Source organism: Artemia franciscana, chromosome 6 (genome assembly GCF_032884065.1).
Source record: "Artemia franciscana chromosome 6, ASM3288406v1, whole genome shotgun sequence".
NCBI classification, from domain to species: Eukaryota; Metazoa; Arthropoda; class Branchiopoda; order Anostraca; family Artemiidae; genus Artemia; species Artemia franciscana.
Genome location: NC_088868.1, coordinates 29277875 through 29304383, shown reverse-complemented (window position 1 = coordinate 29304383; position 26509 = coordinate 29277875). Strand labels below are relative to the sequence as shown.

The 26509-nt window shown below is 33.0% G+C and overlaps 1 protein-coding gene across 1 annotated transcript in view; it reads right to left on the bottom strand.

Moving 5' to 3' along the window:
* LOC136027854 (uncharacterized) overlaps positions 1–26020 on the bottom strand; it is a 31771-nt gene extending 5751 nt beyond the window's left edge. The window contains exons 1-5 of the mRNA XM_065705268.1: positions 25912–26020; positions 12956–13138; positions 11332–11472; positions 7556–7626; positions 2433–2516 (exon numbers count right to left, since the gene is read on the bottom strand). Coding sequence (XP_065561340.1) covers positions 2433–2516; positions 7556–7626; positions 11332–11472; positions 12956–13138; positions 25912–25968 — 536 coding nt within the window. The 5' untranslated portion in view covers positions 25969–26020. The remainder of the gene's footprint in view (positions 1–2432; positions 2517–7555; positions 7627–11331; positions 11473–12955; positions 13139–25911) is intronic.
* Between the last annotated feature and the right edge of the window lie 489 nt (positions 26021–26509).

The window sequence follows — 26509 nt, the reverse complement described above, 5'->3', positions numbered from 1 at the left end:
TTTAAAACAGTAAAAAACTTTAGCGTAAAGAGCGGGGCGTTGATGAGGAAGCAGCCTCTTTCATATACGAAGTAATTTCTGTGCGTTTTAAGTTTTAATGTCGCTCCTTACTTTCAGTTAAAAAAAACTTGTTTTTTTTATTTAATTTCTGAACGTTTTTGAATCAAATGCATGTTTTGATTTTGGCTCTCCGCGGAGGAATAATCAAAACGAAATTTGTAAATATTTTTTTTTTTGGCTCAATGGCTTTCTCATAATTTTGATCGAATGATTTTGAGAAAAAAAGAACGGGGGACGAAGCCTAGTTGCCCCCCGATTTTTCGGTTAATTAAAAAGGCAACTAGAACTTTTAATTTTTTAAGAATCTTTTTATTGGTAAAAGATTTACGTAACTTATAAATTAGCTTACGCAAAGAACTTTTGTATTCTCATGTTTTTATTACATATATGAGGGGATTCGCCCCATCGTCAGTACCTCGCTCTTTACACTAAAGCTTAAATTTTATCCCAATTCATTAAGAATGACCCCCTGAATCACAAAAGCCGTAGAATAAGTAGTTGAAATTACTGAAAATACTTTAGCGTAAAGAGCGAGGTATTAGAAGGAGGTGAGCCCCTCATATGGGTAATAATTTCTGTTTGTTTTAAGTTTTATTGCTGTTCCTTACTTCCAGCTGAAAAAGCTTTTTCACTTTTATTTTTTAATTGTTTTTTTTTTAAATAATGCTAGTAAATCCTGCTCTCCCTTCATGGAAATTTTCTTCTCCCATTACAAATTCTCGAAGGAAAGTTCCCCCAGCATATCCCCCTCTTCTCAACCCCTCCCCCAAACAAAAAAAATCCTCCTGAAAACGCCTGTATACTTCCCAATAACCATTACTATATGTAAGCACAGGTCAAAGTTTGTAACTTGTTGCCCCTCCCACGGCGACTGTGGGGGAGTAAGTCGTCCCCAAAGACATAGTTATAAGGTTTTTCGACTAGGCTGAATAAAATGGCTATCTCAGAATTTTGATCCGTTGACTTTGGGAAAATAATTAGCGTGGGAGGGGGCCTAGGTGCCCTCCAATTTTTTGGTCACTTAAAAAGGGCACTAGAACTTTTCATTTCCGTTAGAATGAGCCCTCTTGCAACATTCTAGGACAACTGGGTCGATACGATCACCCCTGGGAAAAAACAAAAAAAAAACAAAAAAACAAACAAATAAACACGCATCCGTGATCTGCCTTCTAGCAAAAAATGCAAAATTCCACATTTTTGTAGATAAGAGCTCGAAACTTCTACAGTAGGGTTCTCCAATACGCTGAATCTGATGGTGTGATTTTCGTTAAGATTCTATGACTTTTAGGGGGCGTTTCCCCCTATTTTCTAAAATACCGCAAATTTTCTCAGGCTCGTAACTTTTGATGGGTAAGACTAAACTTGATGAAACTTATATATTTAAAACCAGCATTAAAATTCGATTCTTTTGATGTAGCTATTGGTATCAAAATTCCATTCGTTACCACGAACTGTTTGAAACCACTCATGTACTGATGAAAGCAGAGATAGGATCAATGCAAAACGTACAAAATAAATACACATCTAGAGTGTATAGTGTCCAAAGTCACTTACAACGGTGTTATGAGCAATTCCAAGCCAAAATTTGGTTTATATTTTATACTAACCTTTGTTAAGTGTGACAAAAGATGTGTATCGATGTATGTCCCTTGGTTCGAAAAATAATATTAACACTCAATATAATGTTCCCATATGGGAACCTTTTCACCATGGCAACACTGTTGGTACGGAAAAATATTTAACACCGCAAATTTTTAAGTTTAAAAACTTTTGCACTACACCCTATTTCACTACACAAGTAAGTATCGCTAAATTTTAACAGCAATGGGTCTTGGATACTGATAGATTAATTGTTAAAAACACAAAATTCTCAAGACTTTCCAGAGTGAATAATACTAAATATTTTAAACTGTCAATCCGCATTTTAATAGGTGTTTTAGTAATCTTGTTCAATAAGATTTTTTTACTATAACAGTTATATACTCAGCTTGAAATAAGAGTGGCTTTTAATAAACTAAAAGAGAAGTTTCAGCCTTTACCTGGCATAAGGGGTGTTAGCCTCACTCCTGTTCGCTGTTTCTGTTCGTCTTAAGTTTGACTTTATTATTTATTTTATTTACTGTTTGATTTCAGTTATAGTTATCTATTGACAGTAATTTCTGTTCTTTTTACGCTTTGATTTGTATTTGAATTCATTTCAAATCGTCTTTTGGTTTAAAGTAGCTCTTTGCCGTTTTTGCGGAATATTCATCTTTAAAATAATTTTTGTTCGTATTTAATTTACATAGTTGTTTTATTGCCAAATAATGGTAATTCTCGCAAATTTTTCTTAGGTTTTGGGACCCAGTGTGTCAAAGGAAATGCCATATTACCTTGTAGCTCCGGCCTGTAGAGTGTTCCCGCACAAGCTCTCCAGTGGAAAATCCATTTGTGTGGCTTCATTACCTGCATTCTCACTGTAAGAAAGGAAATACAATTAGAAAGCTGACGCTATTACTTCAAATTTTTGGAATTCGACCATATTAGAACTACAAAGATGAGATGGATACCAACAATGATAGATAGATAGATAGATAGATGAATAGTAGATAGATTTATTCACAAGAAAGCCCAATTGGACCATGGTGACATACACAAAACAAGCTAAAAAATACAGCAACAAAACAAAAACTGAAATGACATTAAAACTAATTATTTAAGATGATCACGATACATCATACCTACCCGGACAAACTTTGTAATATCATTTATATTTAAGTTACACCTACTTCTCAAAATTTCCAAAATCTTATCTCTTCTTCCGACTTCCCTACCAAATATTTACAAGCGCAACTCCCTCAACGCCTTACATTACCCTAAAAAACATAATGAAAGGCGAACGTATTATAGTGCCCATGACGATGCACGGGAATATCGTGCAAAAGCTTCTTTCTTCACATATAGGATCTGTGAAAACCAAAGAAAGAGTTCGAATGTTGCGTGAACAGTGTCTAGATTTGAAATGTATGCCTAACATCAGATGAATCAACCAAAGGAGATACCAATATCCTCCAGTATCAATTTCAACGCGTGGGTATGGGTCTTTTCATATTCAAAAGCATCGAATATCTCATCACCACTGACTATTATAGTCATTTTTCTAGGTGGATAAGCTTGCCATTTCCAATTCACAGCAAGTGATGTTGAACTCGAAAGTATTTTGTCGGATATTGTATATCAGTTCAAATCACTTCATACATCGGACCTTAATTCAGCTTAGAAGAGTTTATGTATTGATAGAATCCTGGGATACCAACCACGTCACACCAAGTTACCGATACACTCAATTCAATGGCCTGAACGAATTTGTAGTCCAGACTTAAAATAGTTATTGACAACAGCTTCAGAAAGTCAACCAGATCCATGTCTTGCATTCTTGGAGCACCGAAAAACTCTAGTTGATAAGGCATATTCACCAGTCCAGTTGCTTATGAGCAGTAAAATATGGACAATGGCACACCACTGCCATTACAACAAGAGCTAAAAATTCTCACAAAGGTTGTTTTCAAGAAATCTACAGAGAAATCTCAAGTTAGACAATAAGGCGCTCACAACAAGACAGCCAAGGGGCTGAAAGAATTGTATCCACGAGATAAAGTGTGATTGAAGTCTTATGAGAGTAGTAGATAACGCAAAGGTGTGGTTGAAAATAAGTTGAAGCAGCCAGAGCGCTCATACCTAGTATATACGGAAGAAAGTAGTTTGCTTTGTTAAAAACACAACGCCAGCTACATCATAGGTTAGAACCAATCGTAATCGATTCAATGCAAACACTAACATATCTAGGAAAGGACAGTTATTTTAACCAGTGCCCGGAAGAAAATATATTCCTATATAGAGCAGCAGAAGATAGTGATGGAATAATGCCTGTTTCAGGCTGTTCCAGCGACAGAATACGTAGCAGTACCAACGAGGCTAAAATATCAAACGACATTAGGGAGGAAGAAAGGGAAAGATTTATTCAAAGAAGGGATCTCCGTCTTTGCACAGAATTACCCCTTCTAACTAATACACAAGCGGTGCCACATGTGCAAACAGTTACCCACCCTGGTACACTTTACGAAACAACTGCTCGCATGAGCCCTAGCACAGACTGCAACAATGAAAACCACCACCAGCCAGTCTACCCATGATCCAAACCATTTGCACATGAGAAGGAAGATGAAATATATTTCTTCGCTGGCTTACTTTTGTTTGTTTGCTTTTCCTTTATGTGCCTGATCTATAGGTAGCGGGTCTCCATTACACAATTATGTTTAAACCTGAAGTCTGGCAAAATGTATCAAACCCATAACTGAAATTCGTGCGTTACAAAATCAGCTTCAATGTCAATAATGGGCGGGGAACTTCTTAGCACGTAGTATATCGTAACTGGTAGAAAATTTTGCAAAAAAAATAGCAATCGGATAATATTATTTCAAATTTTCTTGAAATTACAATTGTTTAAAAAAAAAGACAAATATTGCAACAGCTGTATATGTGGAATAACTTTATTGACACGGTGAGACACATGTATTCACTATGACACTAAAGGGACATGTACCAAAATATTACTTTAAAACGAATATTTAATACTTGAAAATTGCCCTAAAAACAGCTGAAGTTCTTTTTTTCATGTTTTTAAACATTCAACTGTGGGTTAAACAGTTTTTGCTAGTCCTTTCTTCCTTTTATAAATATTGATTTGAATGGTTTTGAATTTGAATTATTTTGAATGGCTATTGTATTGTCTTGAATTTCATTATTGAGTTTGGCACACTGGATTTTTAATCCTTTGTCCAAAGGGTGATGGTTCGATTTCTGGTGTGTCCAATTGTTGAGTTTGGGACGTGTATCAGTGGTGGAACTCTTTAAGCTCAGTAAGAGTCAACCCTGCTCAAAGTGGGGACCTTGAGGAATGTGGGGAAGATAGGCAAGACGGATGTGCGAAAGCACAGAAAGGTTGGCCCCCGATCCTCTATTGAACATCCTGGCCACAGGGCCATGATACAGAGATCAGAACTGCTGGCTTGGTCTTTAAGAGTCTAATACTGTTTTCTATACCTTACCTTAGACCTCAAATCCTCCTGAGTCATCATTGGCGCATTGGGCGTTGACAAAGCCTATCCTTTCATCACGAAGTTGTGCTACTGCAGTAATATTTTCCAATTGTGTAGTGAGTGAAATATTGGCCTCTTTCAGGTCCCGATCATACTGCCTCCGCAGTGTGTGCTTTGGTCGGCCTTGTCTTCATCTTCCTTCAGCCTCCCACTGATACACTCTAAAAGGAAGTCTGTCTTCGGGAATGCATAGAACATGAACCAAATATGTCTATTTTTGTTTCTCAATAATTTCGGTTTATATTGGCTGGTTTGTTTTTAGCCGGATTTCCCTATTAGCATTTTTCTGATGCCAACTGATTTTGAGGACCCTTCAAAGGCAAATGATTTTGAATCCAAGGATACGTTTCTCCAGTTGTTGGTTTAGTTTCAATTATTCGCTGGCGTACATCAATATAGACAGCACATTGCTGTTGAACAGGCACAATTTTAAACGAAGTGAGCTCTTGTTACTTCTCCAAATTGGTTTCAGTCTGTTGAAGGCACCTGATGCTTGTCCAATCCTTCTCTTGATTTCAAATGTTACATCTCCAGTACTCTTAATCCAGCTTCCTAAGCATTTAAATTCTTGGAACTGTTCAACAGTTGTATCAAACCATTGAAGAGCTGGTGGGAGACAGATTTTGACATTCTTTTTTATTTATCGATATTGATTGACAATATGACCTCAGGGGCTTTTTCTCAGATTTAATCGAATAGCAGCTTTAATCAGTAATATATCATCTTCTAGCAGAACTATATCATCTGCAAAGTCAAAATCTGTAAGCTGCTTGCTGTTGACGTCTACTTCATAGCCCGTAGACTGACTGAATACGTTGTAAATAAAAATTATTAATTATAAATAAAAGTGGCGATAATACACACACTTTTTTGAAACCAGTCAGGATTTTGAAGTATCTTGTATCTCTGTTTTCTGCTCGCACATATCATTCTGTTTCTTTGTACGGAGCGATAATCAGTTCTACTATCTCGGCGGGTATTCTATAGTGTTTGAGTAGTTTTCCACAAGATTTCTCGGTCAAAAGAATCAAAGGCCTTAATCTACCTATATCCTAACTATCCTACTTAATATTTCCTAAATACGTTCTGAGACCATACAGGCTATGCATGACATATGATATCAAGAAAGAAAATAATAAATAAAACGAGAAATTCAAAATAGGTGAAACAATGAAGGTTTTGTCAGCCAGTAGCAAAAAAAATTATGCTGAACATCCAGAGCAGTAGTTCCAATCCACAAAACATTTGGGAGTAAGAACTAAACTATTTTCTTCTAATTTTTCCTTTTGAAATAACAAAAAAGATATCTTTTAAACAAGATACAAAAATTAGACTTTTCATAATTTGAAGGGGATTCACCTATTCCCCTTCCTTGCAATCAAAACAACTAGCCCACGGGAGTTAATTAGGGACAAAACTACTGGTTGAGTCTTGACGATGACATGATATGATATAATTTCTTTATTTTGAATAAAAACTTGGATTTAGGGAAGAAAAAGGGAAGAAAGAAGGAAAAATATTTGATAATGCACATTACAGAGGAAATAAGAGCCCAAAAAGGAGCAGAGAGATTTAGTCCAACTTTGAACTTGCCCTTCTTTTTTGAAATTTTCATTTGAGATTTCATACATGTTTAAACATTATGCTGATAAAAAAAATGAATAATTTGATGAAGCCTGAGCAATTTCTGGAAATATTCTCCTTATATTCAAGATGATAAAAATAGGTAGGTAAAAGGATATTAAGTAGGAAATATTAAAGTATGAAATCAAGAAAGGAAATAATAAATGAAAAGAGAAAAATCAAATAGGTGAAACAACGAGTGTTTTGTCAGCCAGTAGCAAAATATGAAGAAAAAAATCAAGCAAATATTTTGACAAGGACCTCCGCCAAGTCGTCCTCAGTGCTCAAAGAAAAGATAGAGGGAAAAAAAACTAATAAAATCTAACCTTCTAAAGTGAACCAACTATCCATAAAACATAACATCAACAAAAGGTAAAAAAAAAGTAAATTGCTCAAAATCAATTAAGGGATTTTTGACAGAAATTGCTTCAGGTATCATAATTGGCTTAAAAAATTGGAATCTTTTTTCTTCGTTAAATTTCAGTCTTTAGAAAGGCCTTTGAGCATGAGCTATGTTCTTTTTCTGTAAATAAGTAAAGCATTCTTACTTTTTGTGGATGTAGAAAACAAGTAAATTACTCAAAATCAATTGAGGGATTTTTGACAGAAATCGCTTTAGGTTTCATAATTGGCTTAAGAAATTGGAATTTTTTTCTTCGTTACATTTCAGTCTTTAGAAGGCAACTTGAGCATGAACTATGTTCTTATTCTCTAAATAAGTAAAGCAGGCTTACTTCTTGTAAATGTAGCACACAGCCACAATTGCATCAACACAATAAAGAATACAGTTGATTAACAACAATACCTGAAATTAAAAAAGTCAATTTTGGACTGTTCAGATAATGGATAGTCAATTTTTTTTTATCAAAACAGCCAAATAACGTTTTAAAGGTTTTGCTATACTAACATAAAGCTGACAAACAAATGAGGAAAACATGAAGCTTTTATCTTTTTTCCCCAAAGTCATCGAACCAAAATTTTGACATAGCCATTTTGTTCGGCATAGTCAAAAAATTTAATAACTATGTCTTTGGGGATGACTTAATCCCCCACAGTCCCCAGCGGAGCTGCTGCAAGTCAAAACTATGAGCATTGTTTACATATAGAAATGGTTATTACCCTAGATATAGTGAGGATCGTATATACTTGAAGTTCTAGGGAGGGGGGTTTGTGTGTGAGAGACTACCAAGTTCTCCAGTACTTGTATATCTGATTATCATCAGTGATTTTTAGCACAAATATGCAATTGATTTTGGCTTGGACTTTTCTTCTAACTCTAGGTTCATTAGAAGTACGATTATAGCCATTAAAAGAAGAAGAAGGAACAGAGGAAAGGGAACAGGGGGAGGTAACAGGCGCTACTCCCTCCTAAGCACCCTGCTCTTTACGCTAAAGTTTCTTACTGTTTTAAAAAGTAGAGTTGTAAGAACGGGTCAAACTTTAGCGTAAAGCACGGGACGTTTAAGAGGGAACAGCCCCTTTCATATACGGAGTAATTTCTGTTCGTTTGAAGTTTTAATGGCGCTCCTTACTTTCAGTTGAAAAAAAAATTGTTTTTTTTTATCTAATAACGACAAAGAAGACACTTCCTTTCCATCAAGTAAAACAACAACACTTAAAACAATGAGGGATTTATCGAATACATTTAAATTTATTCATCTTAAATGAATAATTCGGCTCCATATCCAACTGCTGACCTCAGTAAAGCACATATACAAATAAAATAATATTTTTAATAAAAATAGATCGTTAAAACAGAAATCAAAATATAAGTAAATCAAAAGAGTCTCAAAATCATCACTGGTACTTGTGTATTATTCAGAACACACTCAATAAGTGAATCTAGATTCTTTCGTGAAAAAAACTACGATGCAGGTACATCTTATATAAATAGTTTAGAAACAAATTTCGCATATATATTTGCAAAGGGGGGAAGGGCTTTCGGTGCTCATAAAGCATAGCATATATTATATGTAAACTAACAATTGCTTATTTAATATATGCTATGTTTTACCCCACCCCACCCCCCTAATGTGCAAATATATAGCCCAAACTTGTTTGCATAAACAAAATCAAAATAAAAACTAAAAATTTTAATAAATATTGGTACAATTTATTTTGCAGCCAAACCAAAGCTAATTGTGTGGTATAAAGGAGCTGCTTGACCAGTTTCTTGTCTCATGCTCGCATTCCCGAAAAAGTACAAGAAAGCTGTTCATACTTTCAGTGTAGATCTCACTATAGAAGAAAAGAGGACTGAAGAAGTAATTCATTTTTGGTATCCCACATTTTGGCATTTCTTTTGACTTCATTCATTCTGTTCCAAACTCTTTCATATTTTGGTAGTAAATCAGAGGATATTTGAAAAACTCTTAATCTAAGAATAATTTTACAATTTTATTTTACAAAAAAAAGTTAATTGGGCTCAAAATTTTCAATTTGTGATCCCAAATTCCGAAAATTGTTCTGTTTAACCTTGTAAAAAGTTCTAGGTTGATTACTGAAAGAATTCATACAACTGGAAACACCTGTATTATGGGATCCATATTATTGCTCCAAGAGGTAAGCAGCAACTTTCTAAGTCTGTAGTAGTTCATTCTTAAATCACAATTAAAAAACAGAAAGAAAAAAAATGCTAAAATTCTGTTCACTCGATTAAGTTCATTTCGAACCCCCATAGACAATACAACATCATATTATTCCGTTATACTTCCGTTATAACTTTGTGGGATTTTGCAAAAAGGGCTTAAATCTACTTTTTCTTACTTTACAAAAAAGTAAAATTAAATTAAAACGCACAATGAAAAAATCTTTCGCACAAATTTGAATTTCAGAGAGTTGAAACTTTAAAGACATATTCCTAGTCAATATTTCGATGTAAATTCGCTGAATATATCCAAATTGCTGGATTTGTTGTTTCATGGAAAATAAGATGCTTATTATTTTTTTACACCCTTTTGAAACAATTTATAACTCGGTCAAAATTAATCGTAAGACCATTTTTAATTAACGAGTTGACAGATCTCCTCGATTTCTTTCAAACTATGTGCTTAGCTCATTTTTGGAAAAAAAAAGGTATACTTGGCCCCTTTTTCAAGACGTCACAGAACTGTGGTAGCAGTCCAGGGCTATGCTATCACTTTTTAGAAATTGGTAAATTCGAAAATGTTGGACACGAGTCCCTTTAAGCTAAGTCAAACTATATGAAAAGCAAGCAATGATGAACAGCAACGTACTTGGGTTCAAGGCCACTAGGCCTCTTTGGTAATAAATTTGAAGTAAATTAGTATTTAATTTGGGTGTTTTCACACAATTTTAGCATTTTATTTTACAAAAGGGGATTTTTAAACAATAATAAAGTGCAAAGTTAAAAAATGGAAGGGACCAATAAACTTGTAAGGCAGCTCGCCCTTTCCCCCAACTTTTTTCCTCAAAATCGTCTGATCAAAATTTTTGGATATTTATTTATTTCAGCATAGTCAGAAGATTCAATAAATATGCCTTTCGGAATGACATGATGACCCGCAGACCCCGGAGAAAGGTCTGCATATTACGAAATTCACATATTTTTCTTATATAGTAGTCTATTTGTTATTGGTAAAAATACAAATATATATGAGGAGTGGAGGGGGGGGGAGGTTTCTACGGGGGCAATTCATTGTTGAAAGGTGGAAGTTTCTGAGAGTGAGCTTTCCAGAGGAAATTTTACATCAGGTGTAATTATACATTTTGTGTATGAATCCGTACACAAAAGTTTGGAGGGGTTCTAGGGGAATTTCCCCGAGGAAATTTTCAACAGTGTTTAATTCTCTCTGGGATTTTTCTGTCGAGAAGAAGAGGGTTCAATTCACGAAGGAAATGGTCCACATAGGGGGATTTTTTGGAAAATTCAAAAAAGGGTCAGAAATAAAATTAATCATCAGTATTTTTTCTAATGAAAATATGTTAAGGAGAATTTTTCGGGTGGAACAATCCACAAGAAAATTTTCAAGGGGGAAATTTGCAGTCAAGATGGAACTGTCTACGGTTAGTTCCCGGCAAGAATGAGGATTTTAATTGAAAGGAGTTTTCCACGGAGTAATTTATGGTCGAGAAAAAGAAAATATTCCATGAAGAGGTAGTTAGGTTTCCCGGCATTAATTGATAAACCCATCAGAAATTAAATGAAAGCGAAGTTAGTTTTTTCAATTGAAAGTAAGGAACAACATTGAAACTTAAAACGAATTAAAATTATTCCTTGTGTGAAAAGGGCTGCCTTCTCCTCAATATCCCAATCTTTACGCTAAAGTCTAACCTTTTCCCTGATTTTTTAAAGAACAAATCCTGAAATACATAGGAAGTTTAATTAGAATCTGAAGTTCCTTCCAAAGTACAAAAAACTTCAGCGTAGAAAAGCATTATGAGCCTTAAAAAGCAATATGAGCTTATGCAATATACAAAAATGAGTACCATTTAATGCACCCTTGAACATGCAGTAGCGCTGTTCAGCGTTTTACAGACTTCAACTTACCCCCATAGAGATTAAGGCTACGTGATACTCTCCAAACTTGTCCTTGTCATCTCCGACCGACCACTGTACACAAAAATCAATGACTAAACAGCCACTGACCATAGACATCAAACACAATAAAACTGTAAAAGCCACTTCCAGCTAAAAATAAATTAATAAGAAAATTACGTAATAAGTAAAATAAATTCATGAGGCTCCTTTATAATATAATATATAATATATATTTATAATATATTTAATACATACATAATATATTTATATACATAATATACGATATATATATATATATATATATATATATATATATATATATATATATATATATATATATATATATATATATATATATATATATATATATATATATATATATATATATAGATAACTTCGAAGACCACACTTCCTTTCCATGACGAAAGTAAAACAGTTCAAAATAGGGATGAAACCTTTTAATTAACAGTGAACAGATATAAAATTATTTAACTGGATATCACTAGTAGAAACACCCCAGGTGACATTTGTCTGACCTTTATAAGTGCTTGCGAAATCTTACACAGAATATGGGAAACTCCTCTAAGATTCATTTCCCCCACTACCAAAAGCACCAACTATATTAAATGCCTCCTTGCGAGACAATTTTTCTAACTGAACATTTTGACCTGGGCTGTTACCTACTGCCTGTAATGGACACCCTCAAGGATTGTTTTTGCCTCTCCAGTCTACGTCTGATATTCTTTTCTAACGATTCTCTACATTTGACTAACAATGTACAATATTTGACAGTTGACAACCAATTTTAACATTTTTACATTCGATAACTGGAACTTGATTCTCCGTGGTAACTCAGTTTGATGCTAATGATTTGATTGCAAATCATATCACACCAAACTGCAATTAGATATGAGAAGAAAACTTGCCTTTCCTAAGTTCATTTAACAGAGTCGAATTGCTCATTAATTATTATTAGGCCCAATGTTAGAAATGGCAATTATTACCGAATATTTAGTTCGTCTGTAATTAATAAATAATGTCTTGCAATTACCTTTGGAGTAATTGCTTTGAAATATTTCAGTCCATTATTTCACTCATTATTCCAGAACTTTATTGTTCAGAAACTGGAACAACGATGAACAATCATTTACTTTAGACCTAGACAACAAGGAAATAATGAAAAGAAAAAAAAATTCAGAAAAAAGATGTCACATTTAGATCGTTAATTGAATAATTTGAGAAGATAGAAAAAAGAAAAAACTTGTCCCAATAGTTAGCGGACAAAATAAGGTCTGCATCTCGAAGGAAACAATGGCATCGGGAAAACGGGGAAAATTTCAGGACTGTTGGGGGGATGGTAAAGCTGCCGAAGCAGTGATGGGAAGACCTCAACATGGATGGTGCTAGGATGATGGCCTTTAACCATATGGCCTATGGCTCATACACATATGCCTACAATATTTAAAACAGAGAACAGTTTGGCCCGCTTCTACTGCCTGCTTCTCCAACTGTAAGAGTCTATATAATTACAATAGTTGTAAAAGTCTACATACTACAATAATATGTAAAAGTCTACATACTACATAATTGGCATTTTACTGAAAACAAATGATATTAAATAAAGCATGCTTACTCTTGGGTAGGAAGTGCTCCCAGGACCCAGCAAAGTTTTTGCTACTGTAAAAAGATCATGTAATACCATGATGAATATGGTCATAGATCCAAATATATACCGGCGCAATGATTCCATAATTTCCAATCCTCCAAAAACAAGGTCATAACTTTCCAGTAGAACAAAAATAGATATTGAAATAACCTGAAAATACAACAACAAACACATTAACAAAAGATAATAAATATTTTTAAGAATTAGCACAGTATTGTTTTGTTTTGAAATATAAATGATTCGACCAACTCCCTTCTTGCAAGTCTTGAAAGATTCTTTTACTATCTTGGAAAACAGCTTGAGCCTTGAGAGCCAGTCTAAAATATGTTTTTTCTAAGTGGGCTCAGGCTTGTACCAATAACTTGAGCAGAAATGTGTCCTAATAGACTTTGATGAACTGGGACCTTCTGACACCCCCCCCCCCCACCTTGGACCTTGAATTGGTCCTTAGATTAATTTATGAAAGTTTTTTTTAAGTACGTTGAGAAATCAATCGGCCCTTCTATAAAAAAGAAAAAAAAATCCAGTCAGGTTTGGAGTAAATGGGTCTATTGTTGGATGTTTTTATTTCAAGAATTTCCTTTATAAGAAACAAATAATATAACTTAAAAGTCTTCCGTGAAGGGGCTAAACAATGGCATGTGCTAAAAGAAGGTGTCTAGAGTGAATTGCTAAAAAATTACACTTTGAATTGAACCAGAGAAGTGGTACTAGAAAACACCAATACTTGTAGATCGTTAACATTTTCTGCCCAACCCTTAAGATTTGAGAAACAATACATTAAAGGGGTTGTAATACCCGGTATATTCATTTTACTATCTAATGTTTATCGGTATATTTACAAGGTGGCGTATGAAAACAAGAAAGGAAATATAAGTGAAAAGAAAAAAATCAAGTAGGTGAAAAACGAGGATTTTGTCAGCCAGTAGCAAAATAAGAAAATCAAGCAAATATTTCGACAAGGACCTCCAACAAGTCGTCCTCAAGCTAAAAAAAAAGTAAGAGAGAGGAAAAAAATAATAAAAAAACAACAACAAAATCTAACCTTCTTAAGTGAGCTCTGCGAGAGGAAGAAAGACACTGAATCAAACAACAAAAACCAATTTGAAATCAATGAAAGAGAAATTACCAATTAGATTGAATAAGCATCCTTTGCCTTGCAACAGATTTCGCCTGTCTACAATTTCGGTTTTCATGAGATATGTGGACAGGCTGTCTTAAATTAGACTGGGTGAGAATATTCACAAAGTCTTTTAATATTAAGTTGTTATAAATTGGGCTTAAGGAAATATCTCCCGTGTCTCTATTTATAACCAAATTTCTATTTATATGTTTTTTTTTATTTCAATTACCTCTTTAAAATATTGCGGTAAGACATTTACGGCAGATATTAAAGTTGCCTCTTTAAAAAGAACTAAATGGTCAGGATTTTCGTATACATACTGGGCCAGAGCTGAATCAAAATTGTCATTTTTATTTTCAAATCTCAGGAACTTATCTATTGAAATTTTTGTTCATGCAATCGTTCCCCTTGTTGTTGATGCGTCTTACCAATATAAAATTTTCTACATGAACATGGAACTGTGTAAACACCACTACCTAGTAGAAGGTCCGTTTTATCCTTTCTCGAGTTGAGAAAATGTTCAACTTTTCGCTCAGTTTTGAAAGACTTTTGGTTAAGTTAAAAAAAATAAAAAAATAAAAAAATGAAAAAAAAAGAAATAACTAATTTAAAAAAATTGTCTTTTTTTAATTAAAAAAAATATAGTCTCTCTGTTTCTTCCAAAACTGAACAAGAAGAAGAACATTTTTGAATTCGAGAAAGAATAAAACAGACTTTATGCTACTAGGTAGTAGTATCTACAGAGTTCCGTATTCATATGGAAAATTTTACATGGGTAAGACCCATCAGCAACTAGGGGAACGATTGCACGAACACAAAATTTCAATAGAAAGTCTCTGAGATTTGCAAATATAAATGACAATTTTGATTCAACTCTGGCCCAGGAAATATTAGAAAATTCTGACCATTTAGTTCTTTTTGAAGAGACAACTTTAATATCTACCGTAAATGGCCTAACGTAATCTTTTAAAGAGGCAATTGAGAAAAAAAATATATAAATAGAAATTTGGTTATAAATAGAGACATGGATATATTTCTTAACCCCAATTTATAACAACTTAATATTTAAAAACACTCCGTGAATATTCTCGCCCAGTCTAATTTAAGACAGCCTGTCCACATATCTAGTGAAAACCGAAATTGAAGACAGGCGAAATCTGTTACACGGCAAAGGATACTTATTCAATCTAATTGGTAAATTCTCTTTCATTGATTTCTAAGTTGGTTTTGGGTGTTTGATTCAGTGTCTTTTCTCCTCTCGTAGAGTTCACTTAAGAAGGTTAGACTTTGTTGTTGTTTTTTTCCTCTTTTTCATTTTTTTTAGCACTGAGGACGACTTGGCGGAGGTCTTTGTCGAAATATTTGCTTGATTTTCATTTTCATATTTTGCTACTGGCTGACAAAATCCTCTTTTTTCACCTATTTGATTTTTTTCTTTTCATTTATATTTCCTTTCTTGTTTTCATAAGTCATGCATACCCAGTATGGTCTCAGAACGTATTTATTACAAGGTGGCATGGATTCATCAATGGTCTGGAAAACTCAGAAATAGCTCAGAATTACAAAGAATTATCAGGTTACGGTAGTAGCGAGGTGGCAATCGTGGTCCTCAAATATTAAGGCTATTTATAAAAAGCTCCCCAGCATCACTACTCTGCACCAGCGTCCTTACGTATTGTCAAGCTCATTCTTATGTATAACTGGTGTCAAAACTCTACTCTCTGTATCAAATTTGAGCCAACAGTAGCGTGGACTAATCTTTTATCAGAAGAATGGGACGATATAATGGGGTGACGCTATTTTCAGCTAATCATTGGCCGTTTCAATTTACAATCAAAGGGAGGGTTGTATTGTGATGTTTTAGATCTTTTGACACCAAATGAAAACCATCTTTCTTTATTAAAATTACTTGCTCCTGTTTCTTTGAATTTGAGAAAAATTATCTCAAATTTTAGGCGTATCGTTAGGACTGGCTTTGAAGAAGTGGCTCTTCAAAAGCTTTAGGAAAATTCTACGATCCACAAAGTATTCTTATCGACTTAATTATTAAAAAAAAAAAACTTTCCGAAAAATAAGTTTTTTAAAGAAAAGTAAAGGCCATATCAAACAGTTCGTGGTAATGAACTGTAGTAAGGAGCGACCCGGTTCAATAGTAACCGAAACTCTAAAAACTAGAATTTGATACCAATAGTTGCATCAAAAAAATTGCATTTTAATGCTGATTTTAAATATATAAGTTTCATCAAGATTAGTCTTTCCCATCAAAAGCTACGAACCTGAGAAAATTTGCCTCATTTTTGAAAATAGGGAGAAACACCCCCTAAAAGTCATATAATTTTAACGAAAATTACATCATCAGATTCAGCGTATCAGAAAACCTTACCGTAGAAGTTTCAAGCCCCTATCTACAAAATTGTGAAATTTCGCATTTTTTTGCCAGAAGACAAATCACGGATGCGTGTTTATTTGTTTTTTTGTTTGTTTTTTTCCCCAGGGTGATCGTATCGACTCAGTGGTCCTAGATTGTCGTGAAAGGGCTCATTCTAAAGGAAATTAAAATTTCTAGTGCACTTTTTAAGTGACCAAAAAATTAGAGAACACCCAGTCCCCCTCCCATGCTCATTTTCCCCCGAAGTTACCGGATCAAAATCCTGAGATAGCCATTTTATTCACCATAGTCGAAAAACCTTATAACTATGTCTTTGGGGATGACTTACTCCCCCGCAGTCCCCGTGGGAGGGGCTGCAAGTTACAAACTTTGACCTGTGTTTACATATAGTAATGGTTACTGGGAAGTGTAAAGACGTTATCAGGGGGATTTTTTTGGTTGGGGGGAGGAGTTGAGGAGGGGTTATGTGGGATGATCTTTCCACGGAGGAACTTCTCATGGGGGAGGAGACTTTCATTGGAGGGGGCACATGATTTTCTAGCACTATTTAATAAAATAATAAAAAATAAATATGAAATGTTTTTTCTACTGAAAGTGAGGAGCAGCATTAAAACTGAGAACGAACAGAAATTATTACGCATATGAGAGGTTTACCTCCTCGTAATACATCGCTCTTTACGCTAAAGTATTTTTTTAATTTCAACTATTTATTCTACGGCCTTTGTGATTCAGGCGTCATTCTTAAGGAATTGGGACAAAATTTAAGCTTTAGTTTAAAGAGCTGGGTATCGAAGAGGGGTGAGCCCCCTCATATACGCAATAAAAACATACGAATATTGAAGTTCGCTACGTAAGTTAATTTCTAAGTTACGTATATTTTTTACTTATGAAAACGTTCGTAAAAAATTAAAACTTATAGTTGCCTTTTTAAGTAATCAAAACATTGGGAAGCAGCTAGGCCTCCTTCCTCACTCCTTTTTTCTCAAAATCTTCCGATTAAAATTATGAAAAAACCATTAAGCCAAAAAAATTAATATGCAAATTTCGTTTTAATTATTTATGTGCGGAGAGCCAAGATCAAAATATGCATTAATTCAAAAACGTCCAGAAATTAAACAAAAAAAAACAACTTTTTTTTAAATGAAAGTAAGGAGCGACATTCAAACTTAAAATGAACAGAAATTACTCCGTATATGAAAAGGGCTTTTCCTCCTCAACGCCCCGCTCTTTACCCCAAAGCTTTCACTGTTTTAAAATGTAGAGTTAAAACAAAGAGTCGAACTTTAGCGTAAAGAGCGGGGCGTTGAGGAGGAAAAGTCCCTTTCATATACGCAGAAATTTCTGTTCGTTTTAATGTCGCTCCTTACTTTCATTTAAAAAAAACTTGTTTTTTTTTTGTTTACTATACTTAAGATCGAAGAAATGAAACCTTCAATAACTCAAACTCAAAGTGACGAGAAATCACTATTAAAGAATAAATGAAATCCAAAATGAAAAAAAAAAAATTATATCAACAATCATTGTCAGAAAACATAAAACAGGTACTAATATAAATCAATAAATATATTTTAAAACGAGTAAGGCTTAATTTGAATGTACAACTGAAAATTAAAACAAATAAAAATATTTTGCTATTGAAGTATGAATTGAACCTAAAACGGACAAAAATTAAATAAATAATCATAGCAAACAAACATACAAGAGGTACTAATATAAATAAATAAATGAATCTTAAAATGAGTGAAACTGAAATTGAATATGTAAATCAAGTTTGAAACGAACAAAAATCACTACAAACAAGAGTTTGGGTTTTGCCTCCTTCTCTCACTGTAACAGTCTACAACTAACGGCGTCATTGGGGCTTTACTGAAAACTATATGTGTCTTGAACAGCCTTGGAAAGGACAAATAAGATCAAAATAAATATTTGATATTGAGTGCTATTAATTGTTGGAACACGATCAGTCCAAGACACTGAATCTTTTTTCCGTTTTCAATGCTGTAATAACCGAAAAAAGAAAACATTTGTAATATAATTCGCTTTCAGTGAAGCATCAGTAGTCCAAGAAAGGAACAGTTTGACCCAAAAAAATTGGAAAAAAGTCATTCCTCGCCTACTTGACCTTTTTTTAGTTTGAAGTTGATCTTGAGGGGGTAAAATTCGTGTTTTCATATATAGGCGTAAAAGCAACAGAATTGATGTCTAGAATAGGGTAATAAATTATGTTGACTATGAAAATCGCTTTTATTTCGACGTAAAATTAAAAATTTTTTTTTAATATTTATTCAGTGTTAAACTACGCAGAATCTGACTGAAATCGGTTTTAAAATGTAGAATGACGACTATCACCCATTTCGATGAATTAGGTAACAATTAAAAATTCTCCTTCTCTCACTGTAAAAGTCTAAAACCTACTATGTCGTTGGTACTTCACTGAGAACGAATTATATTATAAGTACATTCTTTTGATCTTATTACAAAACATAAATAAACATAAAAATTGGAGTAGAGTTATATTTTGAAGTGATGACCTTTCAGCCATTAACATCATTACATATCAAATATTTATTAGTTACTAGCTGTTGGGGTGGCGCTTCGCGCCACCCCAACACCTAGTTGGTGGGGGCGCTTCGCGCCCCCCCCCAAGCCCCCCCGCGCGCGTAAGTCGTTACGCGCCATAATAGTTACGCGCCATTGTAGTTGTGTCCCTATGTCCCACCTGTGAATATAGATAGATATATATATATATGGTTTTAACTACGTAAAACTTGCGAATATACAACATTCTTTGCTGTCCCATTGTCTTTGCATATAAATAGATTGTCAGGTTTACCGACTCTTGAACATGCAACATATAATGGTCCATGGGAAAACAATCTGTATTCAGATCTATACCTCATGATTCTAATGATTGCCCTTGAGCTTTGTTGATGGTGATTGCTAATCGACCATTCCCTGTCCCGGTGTCCCGGTCGTCATTTACATCCCCCTGTTTCCTCCGGTGTCCCCGTTGTAGTTGTGTCCCTGTGTCCCGGTCGTCATTTATATTCCCTGTGTCCCGGTCGTCATTTGTATCCCGGTGTCCCGGTCTGTATATACATTCGTTTTTTAGTTTTGTTTTTCTCCTTTATTTTTTTCCTTTTTTTTTCTTTTTTAGCTTATTTAGATTTTTAGATTTTTTAGTTTTTTTATTAGTTTTTAGTTTTTTTTTCTTTTTAGTTTTTTTGTCCCGGTCGTCATTTATATCCCCCTGTTTCCCCCGGTGTCCCCGTTGTAGTTGTGTCCCTGTGTCCCGGTCGTCATTTATATTCCCTGTGTCCCGGTCGTCATTTGTATCCCGGTGTACCGGTCTGTATATACATTCGTTTTTTAGTTTTGTTTTTCTCCTTTATTTTTTTCCTTTTTTTTTCTTTTTTAGTTTATTTAGATTTTTAGATTTTTTAGTTTTTTTATTAGTTTTTATTTTTTTTTTCTTTTTAGTTTTTTTGTAGTTTTTACCTTCTTTTTAGTTTTGTTAATTTTTTTTTTACTTATGTCCTGGTCGTCATTTATACTCCCTATGTCCCGGTGCTTTGTTGATTGCTAATCAAACATTCCTTTTGTCCTGGTCGCTTTCTCTTTGAGTGTCGTCATTTATTTTTTTCTTTTTTAGTTCTTTTAGTTTTTACCTTTTTTAGTTTTTTTTAGTTTTTTAGATGAAAATTTTTTTTAGTTTTTTCCTTTTTTTCTTTTTAGTTTTTATTGGTTTTTACCTTTATGTTAGCTTATTTTTCAGTTTTTTCCTTTTTTTTAGTTTTTTTTTATTTTTTATTTTTTTTAGTTTTTTACCTTTTTTTAGTTTTTTTAGTTTTTTTAGTTTTTTTAGTTTTTTAGCTTTTTTACTTTTTTTATTAGTTTTTAGTTTTTTTGTAGTTTTTGCCTTTTTTTAGTTTTTTCAGTTTTTTTTTTAGTTTTTTATTGGTTTTTACCTTTATTTTAGCTTATTTTTCAGTTTTTTCCTTTTTTTTTAGTTTTTTTTAGTTTTTTTTAGTTTTTAGTTTTTTTAGTTTTTTTAGTTTTTTACCTTTTTTTAGTTTTTTTAGTTTTTTAGCTTTTTTATTTTTTTATTAGTTTTTAGTTTTTTTTGTAGTTTTTGCCTTTTTTTTAGTTTTTTTAGTTTTTTAGCTTTTTTATTAGTTTTTAGTTTTTTTTGTAGTTTTTGCCTTTTTTTAGTTTGACAACTTATTTTTATATATATAGATAGTTTTTTTTTTTACTTATGTCCTGGTCGTCATTTATACTCCCTGTGTCCCGGTGCTTTGTTGATTGCTAATCGAACATTCCTTTTCTCCTGGTCGCTTTCTCTTTGAGTGTCGTCATTTATTAGTTTTTTCCTTTTTTCTTTTTAGTTTTTTATTGGTTTTTACCTTTATTTTAGCTTATTTTTCAGTTTTTTCCTTTTTTTTAGTTTTTTTTTATTTTTTATTTTTTTTAGTTTTTTACCTTTTTTTAGTTTTTTTAGTTTTTTTAGTTTTTTAGCTTTTTTACTTTTTTTATTAGTTTTTAGTTTTTTTTTGTAGTTTTTGCCTTTTTTAGTTTTTTCAGTTTTTTTTTTAGTTTTTTATTGGTTTTTACCTTTATAGTTTTTTTAGTTTTTTAGCTTTTTTATTTTTTTTATTAGTTTTTAGTTTTTTTTGTAGTTTTTGCCTTTTTTTAGTTTTTTCAGTTTTGACGTCACCTGATCCAGTTTTTTCAGGTGACGTCACCTGACACATCCATCCACACATCCACAGACAGACAACTTATTTTTATATATATAGATTTCCAAGACTGTTCAAGACAAATATAGTTTCAGCACAAACATGAGTTTGGATACTAGCCCCATACTTAGCTGTAGAATTTTAAAGCCTACTCCATCATTGGCAAATTACTGAAATCAAATTATATTAAAATATTTCCTTTCTATTTAATATAGCATTGAAAATGACAATAAAATTACAGTAAAATAAAATCTTGAACTTATTATCTTTCAACAATTAATATCATTATATATTGAATATTCAGTTTGATTTTATTTTTACTTTCCAATAATGTTCAAGGCACATACAGTTTTCAGTAAAGCGCCCATGTCGCAGTAGATTTTCGACTTTTACGTTGAGAGAAGGAGGCAAAACCCAATCTATTGCTTGCAGTGATTTTTTTTTCGTTTCAAGTTCGATTTGCATACTCAATTTAAGTTTTACCCGTTTTAAGATTTATTTATTCATTTATATTAGCATATATTGTATGTTTGTTTGCTATGACTGTTTATTTAAATTCTGCTCGTTTTGGGTTTCATTTATTCCTTAATAATAATTTCTTTTAATTTATTCATTTGTGTTAGTACTTGTAGGTTTTTTTTCTCTGCTATGATTTTTTTTTCTGTTCGCTTTGGGTTCCATTTATTCTATAATAGAAATTTCTTATTGTTTCTAGTTTGAATTTTAACAGGTATTTGTATCTGCTGATCTTTAGTTTAATATAGTCTTTACTTTTCTTTGAAAAACTTCTTTTTTAAATTAATTTGTGTTCGTTTTTGATTGAAAAAAGGTTTCAAAATTTTTAGAAAATGCCTTATTTCAAAAAAAAAATTTCAACATCGAACTTTAATCAAAGTATCAAAACTAGTATCAAAGTACTAAAGTATTAAAGTAAAGAAAGAATATAATGCTATAAATAAACAAAGGATAATTTCAAAATTTAAAGGTCTCTACCCACAGAATGTGGAAGTCATTTTACTCCTAAGGACATAGCTAGTTGATCTTTCATTTATTACACCCTATTCTAGACATCAATTCTGCTGCTTTTACACCTATATATGAAAACACGAATTTTATCCCCTCAAGATCAACTTCAAACTAAAAAAAGATCAAGTAGGCGAGGAATGATTTTTTTTTCAATTTTTTCGGGTCAAACAGTTGAATGATTTTCAGATTATACAGAAAATGTGTGTGGGAGGTGGACAAGATTCCTCAAATATTTTTGGTCACTTAAAATTGGCACTGCAACTTTTAATTTCTATTTGAATGCATCCTCATCAGGTCATTTGGGACAATTATTTCAATACGTTCAATCCCTGGAAAAAAACAAAAACAAAACCAAAAACAATAGACACATATTTATTATCTGCCTTCTGACAAAAATGACAAACCTCCATATTTTTGCGTATAGGAGCTTGAAACTTATACAGAGCCTGATAGGCGAGATCTGTTATCGCAATTTTTATTAAAATTTCTTGAATTTAGGAGTGCGTTTGTCCCCTGTTTCGTTTCAAAAAAAAGACGAATTTTTTCAGACTTTTAACTTTGATAGTTAACACTAAACTTGATGAATCTTATATATTTGGAACCAGCATAATAATCTGATTTTTTTTTTTAATGTATCTATTGATATCAAAATTCAGCTTTTTTACAGTTTAGGTTGCTATTGAGCCGAGTCGCTCCTTATTTACAGTTCATTACCATGAACTGTTTAATCTCTGTTTGTATTAAGTTCAATTTATTTATTGATGGTGATTTTTGGTAATTTTATGATTAGGCTATTTGACCTAATTTCTGCTCATTTTTGGCAAAAGGAAGCTCTTTACATTTCTTTGAAATATTTCTTCGATGAAAAAATTTCAAAATTAATTGTAGTAAATAATGATTATTGTATCATTATTTAAAAATTGCACTCATCTTTGCAGCAATATTTGTTTTTCACACATCATCTTTTTGTTAAATTATAAGGATGCTAGTTGTCCTTTAAAAAATTCTACGGTTTATGATTGTTTCCTTTTAGCTATGTCTTATCACTTAACAATTCATTTTTTTAGTCTTTTATTTTCAATAACTATGTCAAATAGGTTTAGTTAAATTTAGTTTCAAATTAAGCAAAAAAAGCAAGTTTTTTTTTAACTGAGAGTAAGGAGCGATGCTAAAACTTAAAATGTACAGAAATTATTCTATTTATTTTAGGGGCTGTCCCCTCTTTGACAACTTGCTATTTATGCTAAAGTTTTTTATTACTTTAAAACGTAGAACTGTGACAAAGAGTCAAACTTTAGCGTACAGAGTGAGAAGTTAAGGAGGGGGTAGCCCCATCCAAATAAGTAATAATTAAAGAATAAGGGTAATATCTTGTGCATTTTTGCATGCGCCACTTGTTTTGTTTTCACAATGTATTCATAAATTTAATCAATGATGAAAACATCAACAAACAGAGCAGTACTAAGAAAACATAAATAATTTTGGCTATATATTTCCAGGCAAAAAAGAGGGGATAAGGTATAGAAGAAGTGCCTTCAAAATGTGTTAAAAATAATTTCTGCTTTCATATTAAAAACTAAGAATTATTTCTTTTTAACATTTATCCTTCTTAATAGGCCCAATTCTTGGCTATTACCGTTGGACCGGTTCTTACTGTAAAATTAAATAAATAATGAAAGTCTTTTTACCTAAGAGTAACGAGTAGCATTAGAACTTAAAACAAGCAGAAATTATTTCGTATGTGACGGGCCCCCACCCTGAATGCCTTGCTCTTTATGCTAAAGTTTGAATGTTTGTCCCAGTTTTTTAAGAACGGCTACCGTTTGATTAGAACAGGAAGCTTTTTTAAAAGTGCTAACAGCTTTAGCGTACAGAGCAAGGGATTGAGGGGGGGACTTCATATGTAGAATAATTTGTATTCCATCTAAGTTTTAGGGTTGCTCCTTACTTACAGTTAGTTTTTTATTGAATTTCTGATCTTTTTTCAAATAATGCTGGTAAGTCTGGCTCACCCTCCATGAGATATACTCCCCATCACGGGAAACTCTTCCAAGGAAATTTCATCCAGCGTAAAGTGTAATAACCCCTTATAATTTCCTCATGACATTTCTATCCTCGATTAAAATCTCTCCCCCCCCTTCTAGAAGAATTTCTTGCAGAAGCTTTAGCGTAAAAAATTATCGTTAGGATACTTTCTAATCGCTAAGTTCTAATCGGTTTCTCGATCACTCCGAAAATGCCTTATTCCGTGGGAATATCTCCCGAAAACAAAAATATGTGGAAAACATCTCCCGGGTAATTCCTCCAAAGCATCTCCAAATGCAAAATATAGTTGAAAAAGTGAATATAAGATAATGAAAAATAATTTCGTATTAGAATTCTGTCAAATTCCCACAGTGTTAATTTACCCCGAAAAATTCACCCTCTGGAAATTTGCCTTTTGAAGGAAGATTCTCTCTATGGAAATCCACCCAAAGCACAGCATACCCCCTAATAAATGTTTGTGTACTTCAAAATAGTAAACAATGCTGAGAGGTCCACGAAGCAGAGATCAGCACCACCAGTTTGGACCTTGAAAGTTTAGTGCCGTCATACTTACTTTTACTTAAATAACAAATATTATACGTAAGGAATGGGCAAATTCTATTATTTAAAGGTCTCTCCTCGCGGACTCTGGGGGGGGGGGTATTTTAACTCTAAGGACGTAGTGATATGATCCTTAAACTATACTGAAATAAATGGTCATCTAAACATTTTAATCAGATAACTTTGAAGAAAAAGGGGGCGTCGGAAAGGGGACAGTTGTCCTCCAGTCCTTATGGCTTATGAAAGGGCACTCGAAATTTGAATTTCGTTCGAATGCACCCTCTCTTAATCTTCTGGGACCATTATTTGTATAAGATCACGCCACGGAAAAAACACGTATACGTGATCTTTCTTCTGGTAAAAATAGCAAAATTCCACATTCGTATTTAAAGGGTCTTGAAACTTCTACAGTAGTGTTTTCGGGTACGCTGAATTTGATGATGTGATTTAATCAATATTCTTTGAGTTTAGGAGGGTTTTTCTCCCCTGATTCAAAAATAAGGTAGATTTTTTCAGGTTCTTAAGTTTTGATAGGTAACACTAAGTTTGATGAGTTTTATACATTTGGAATCAGCATAATAAGTCGATTCTTTTGATGTGTGTATTGATATAAAAATACCGTTTTTTAGATTTCGGTTACTATTGAGCCGAATCGCACCTTGCTTTTTGTTTCTTTGCACGAGCTGTTTCATAATACCAATTTGGAAAAAAAACATTATCTTTAAGGCAATTTCTGACATATTAATAGATTCCTGTTGAAGCGAAAATAACATTTTGAAACAATGCTGAATCAAAAATTATTAATATTACTATTTTGTTACCACATGGCTTTTGTCATATTTGGGGTCTTTGTTCATGATCCTCTACAGTTTGTGTTAAAAAAATACTGTAAGTAAAGGACGACTCAGCCCAATAGTCATCGAAACACTAAAGATGGAACTGTTATAAAAACACATGAAACAAACGACTTGAAATTTTTTTTTGCTGATTTCAAAGAAGTAAACACGTTAAATGTAACATCACCCGTCAGAAACTGCGAGCCTGGGAGAATAAAACTTACCAGCTGCAACACCTTCAATATCAAATTCGAGTCTTTCAATCTTCTGATAATATCCATTTTGACAGTAGCTTTTTCGTCTCACAAGTTGTCACAAGTTTTTCGTCTCACAACCAAAAGTCAAGACTGGCATATCTTGAAACACAATCGTATTTCGGAGCTCTCGGAGCGAGACAACCTGAGTCAAATTTCTAGTCAACTGAGGCAAACAAATACGTTTTTGGCATACGCCTCGTTAAAAATACTTATAAGAAAGAAACAGACATTTTAGTCTTAGAATTGCGAAATAAATTTTTCCTAGATTTTTAAGTTAATTATTTTTATCGACATTCAGAATCTAATACTATAAGCTGTTGGTCGCTGATATACCCCACCAAAAAACTCCCCTGGAAAACTCCCCCCATTATGAAGAATTCCTTTGCATGCATTTTGAGCCACTATAGATAAAGTACAAATAGTTCTCTCGAAATATCCATCAGGGGTCCTAAGGGATTGCAAAAGAAGTAGATATCAAAAACGGTTCTAGGACAGAAACTGGAGGGTCTTGCATCACTTTAAACTTAAATTAAATAAAAAATAATAATTTAATTTAAGTTTTATC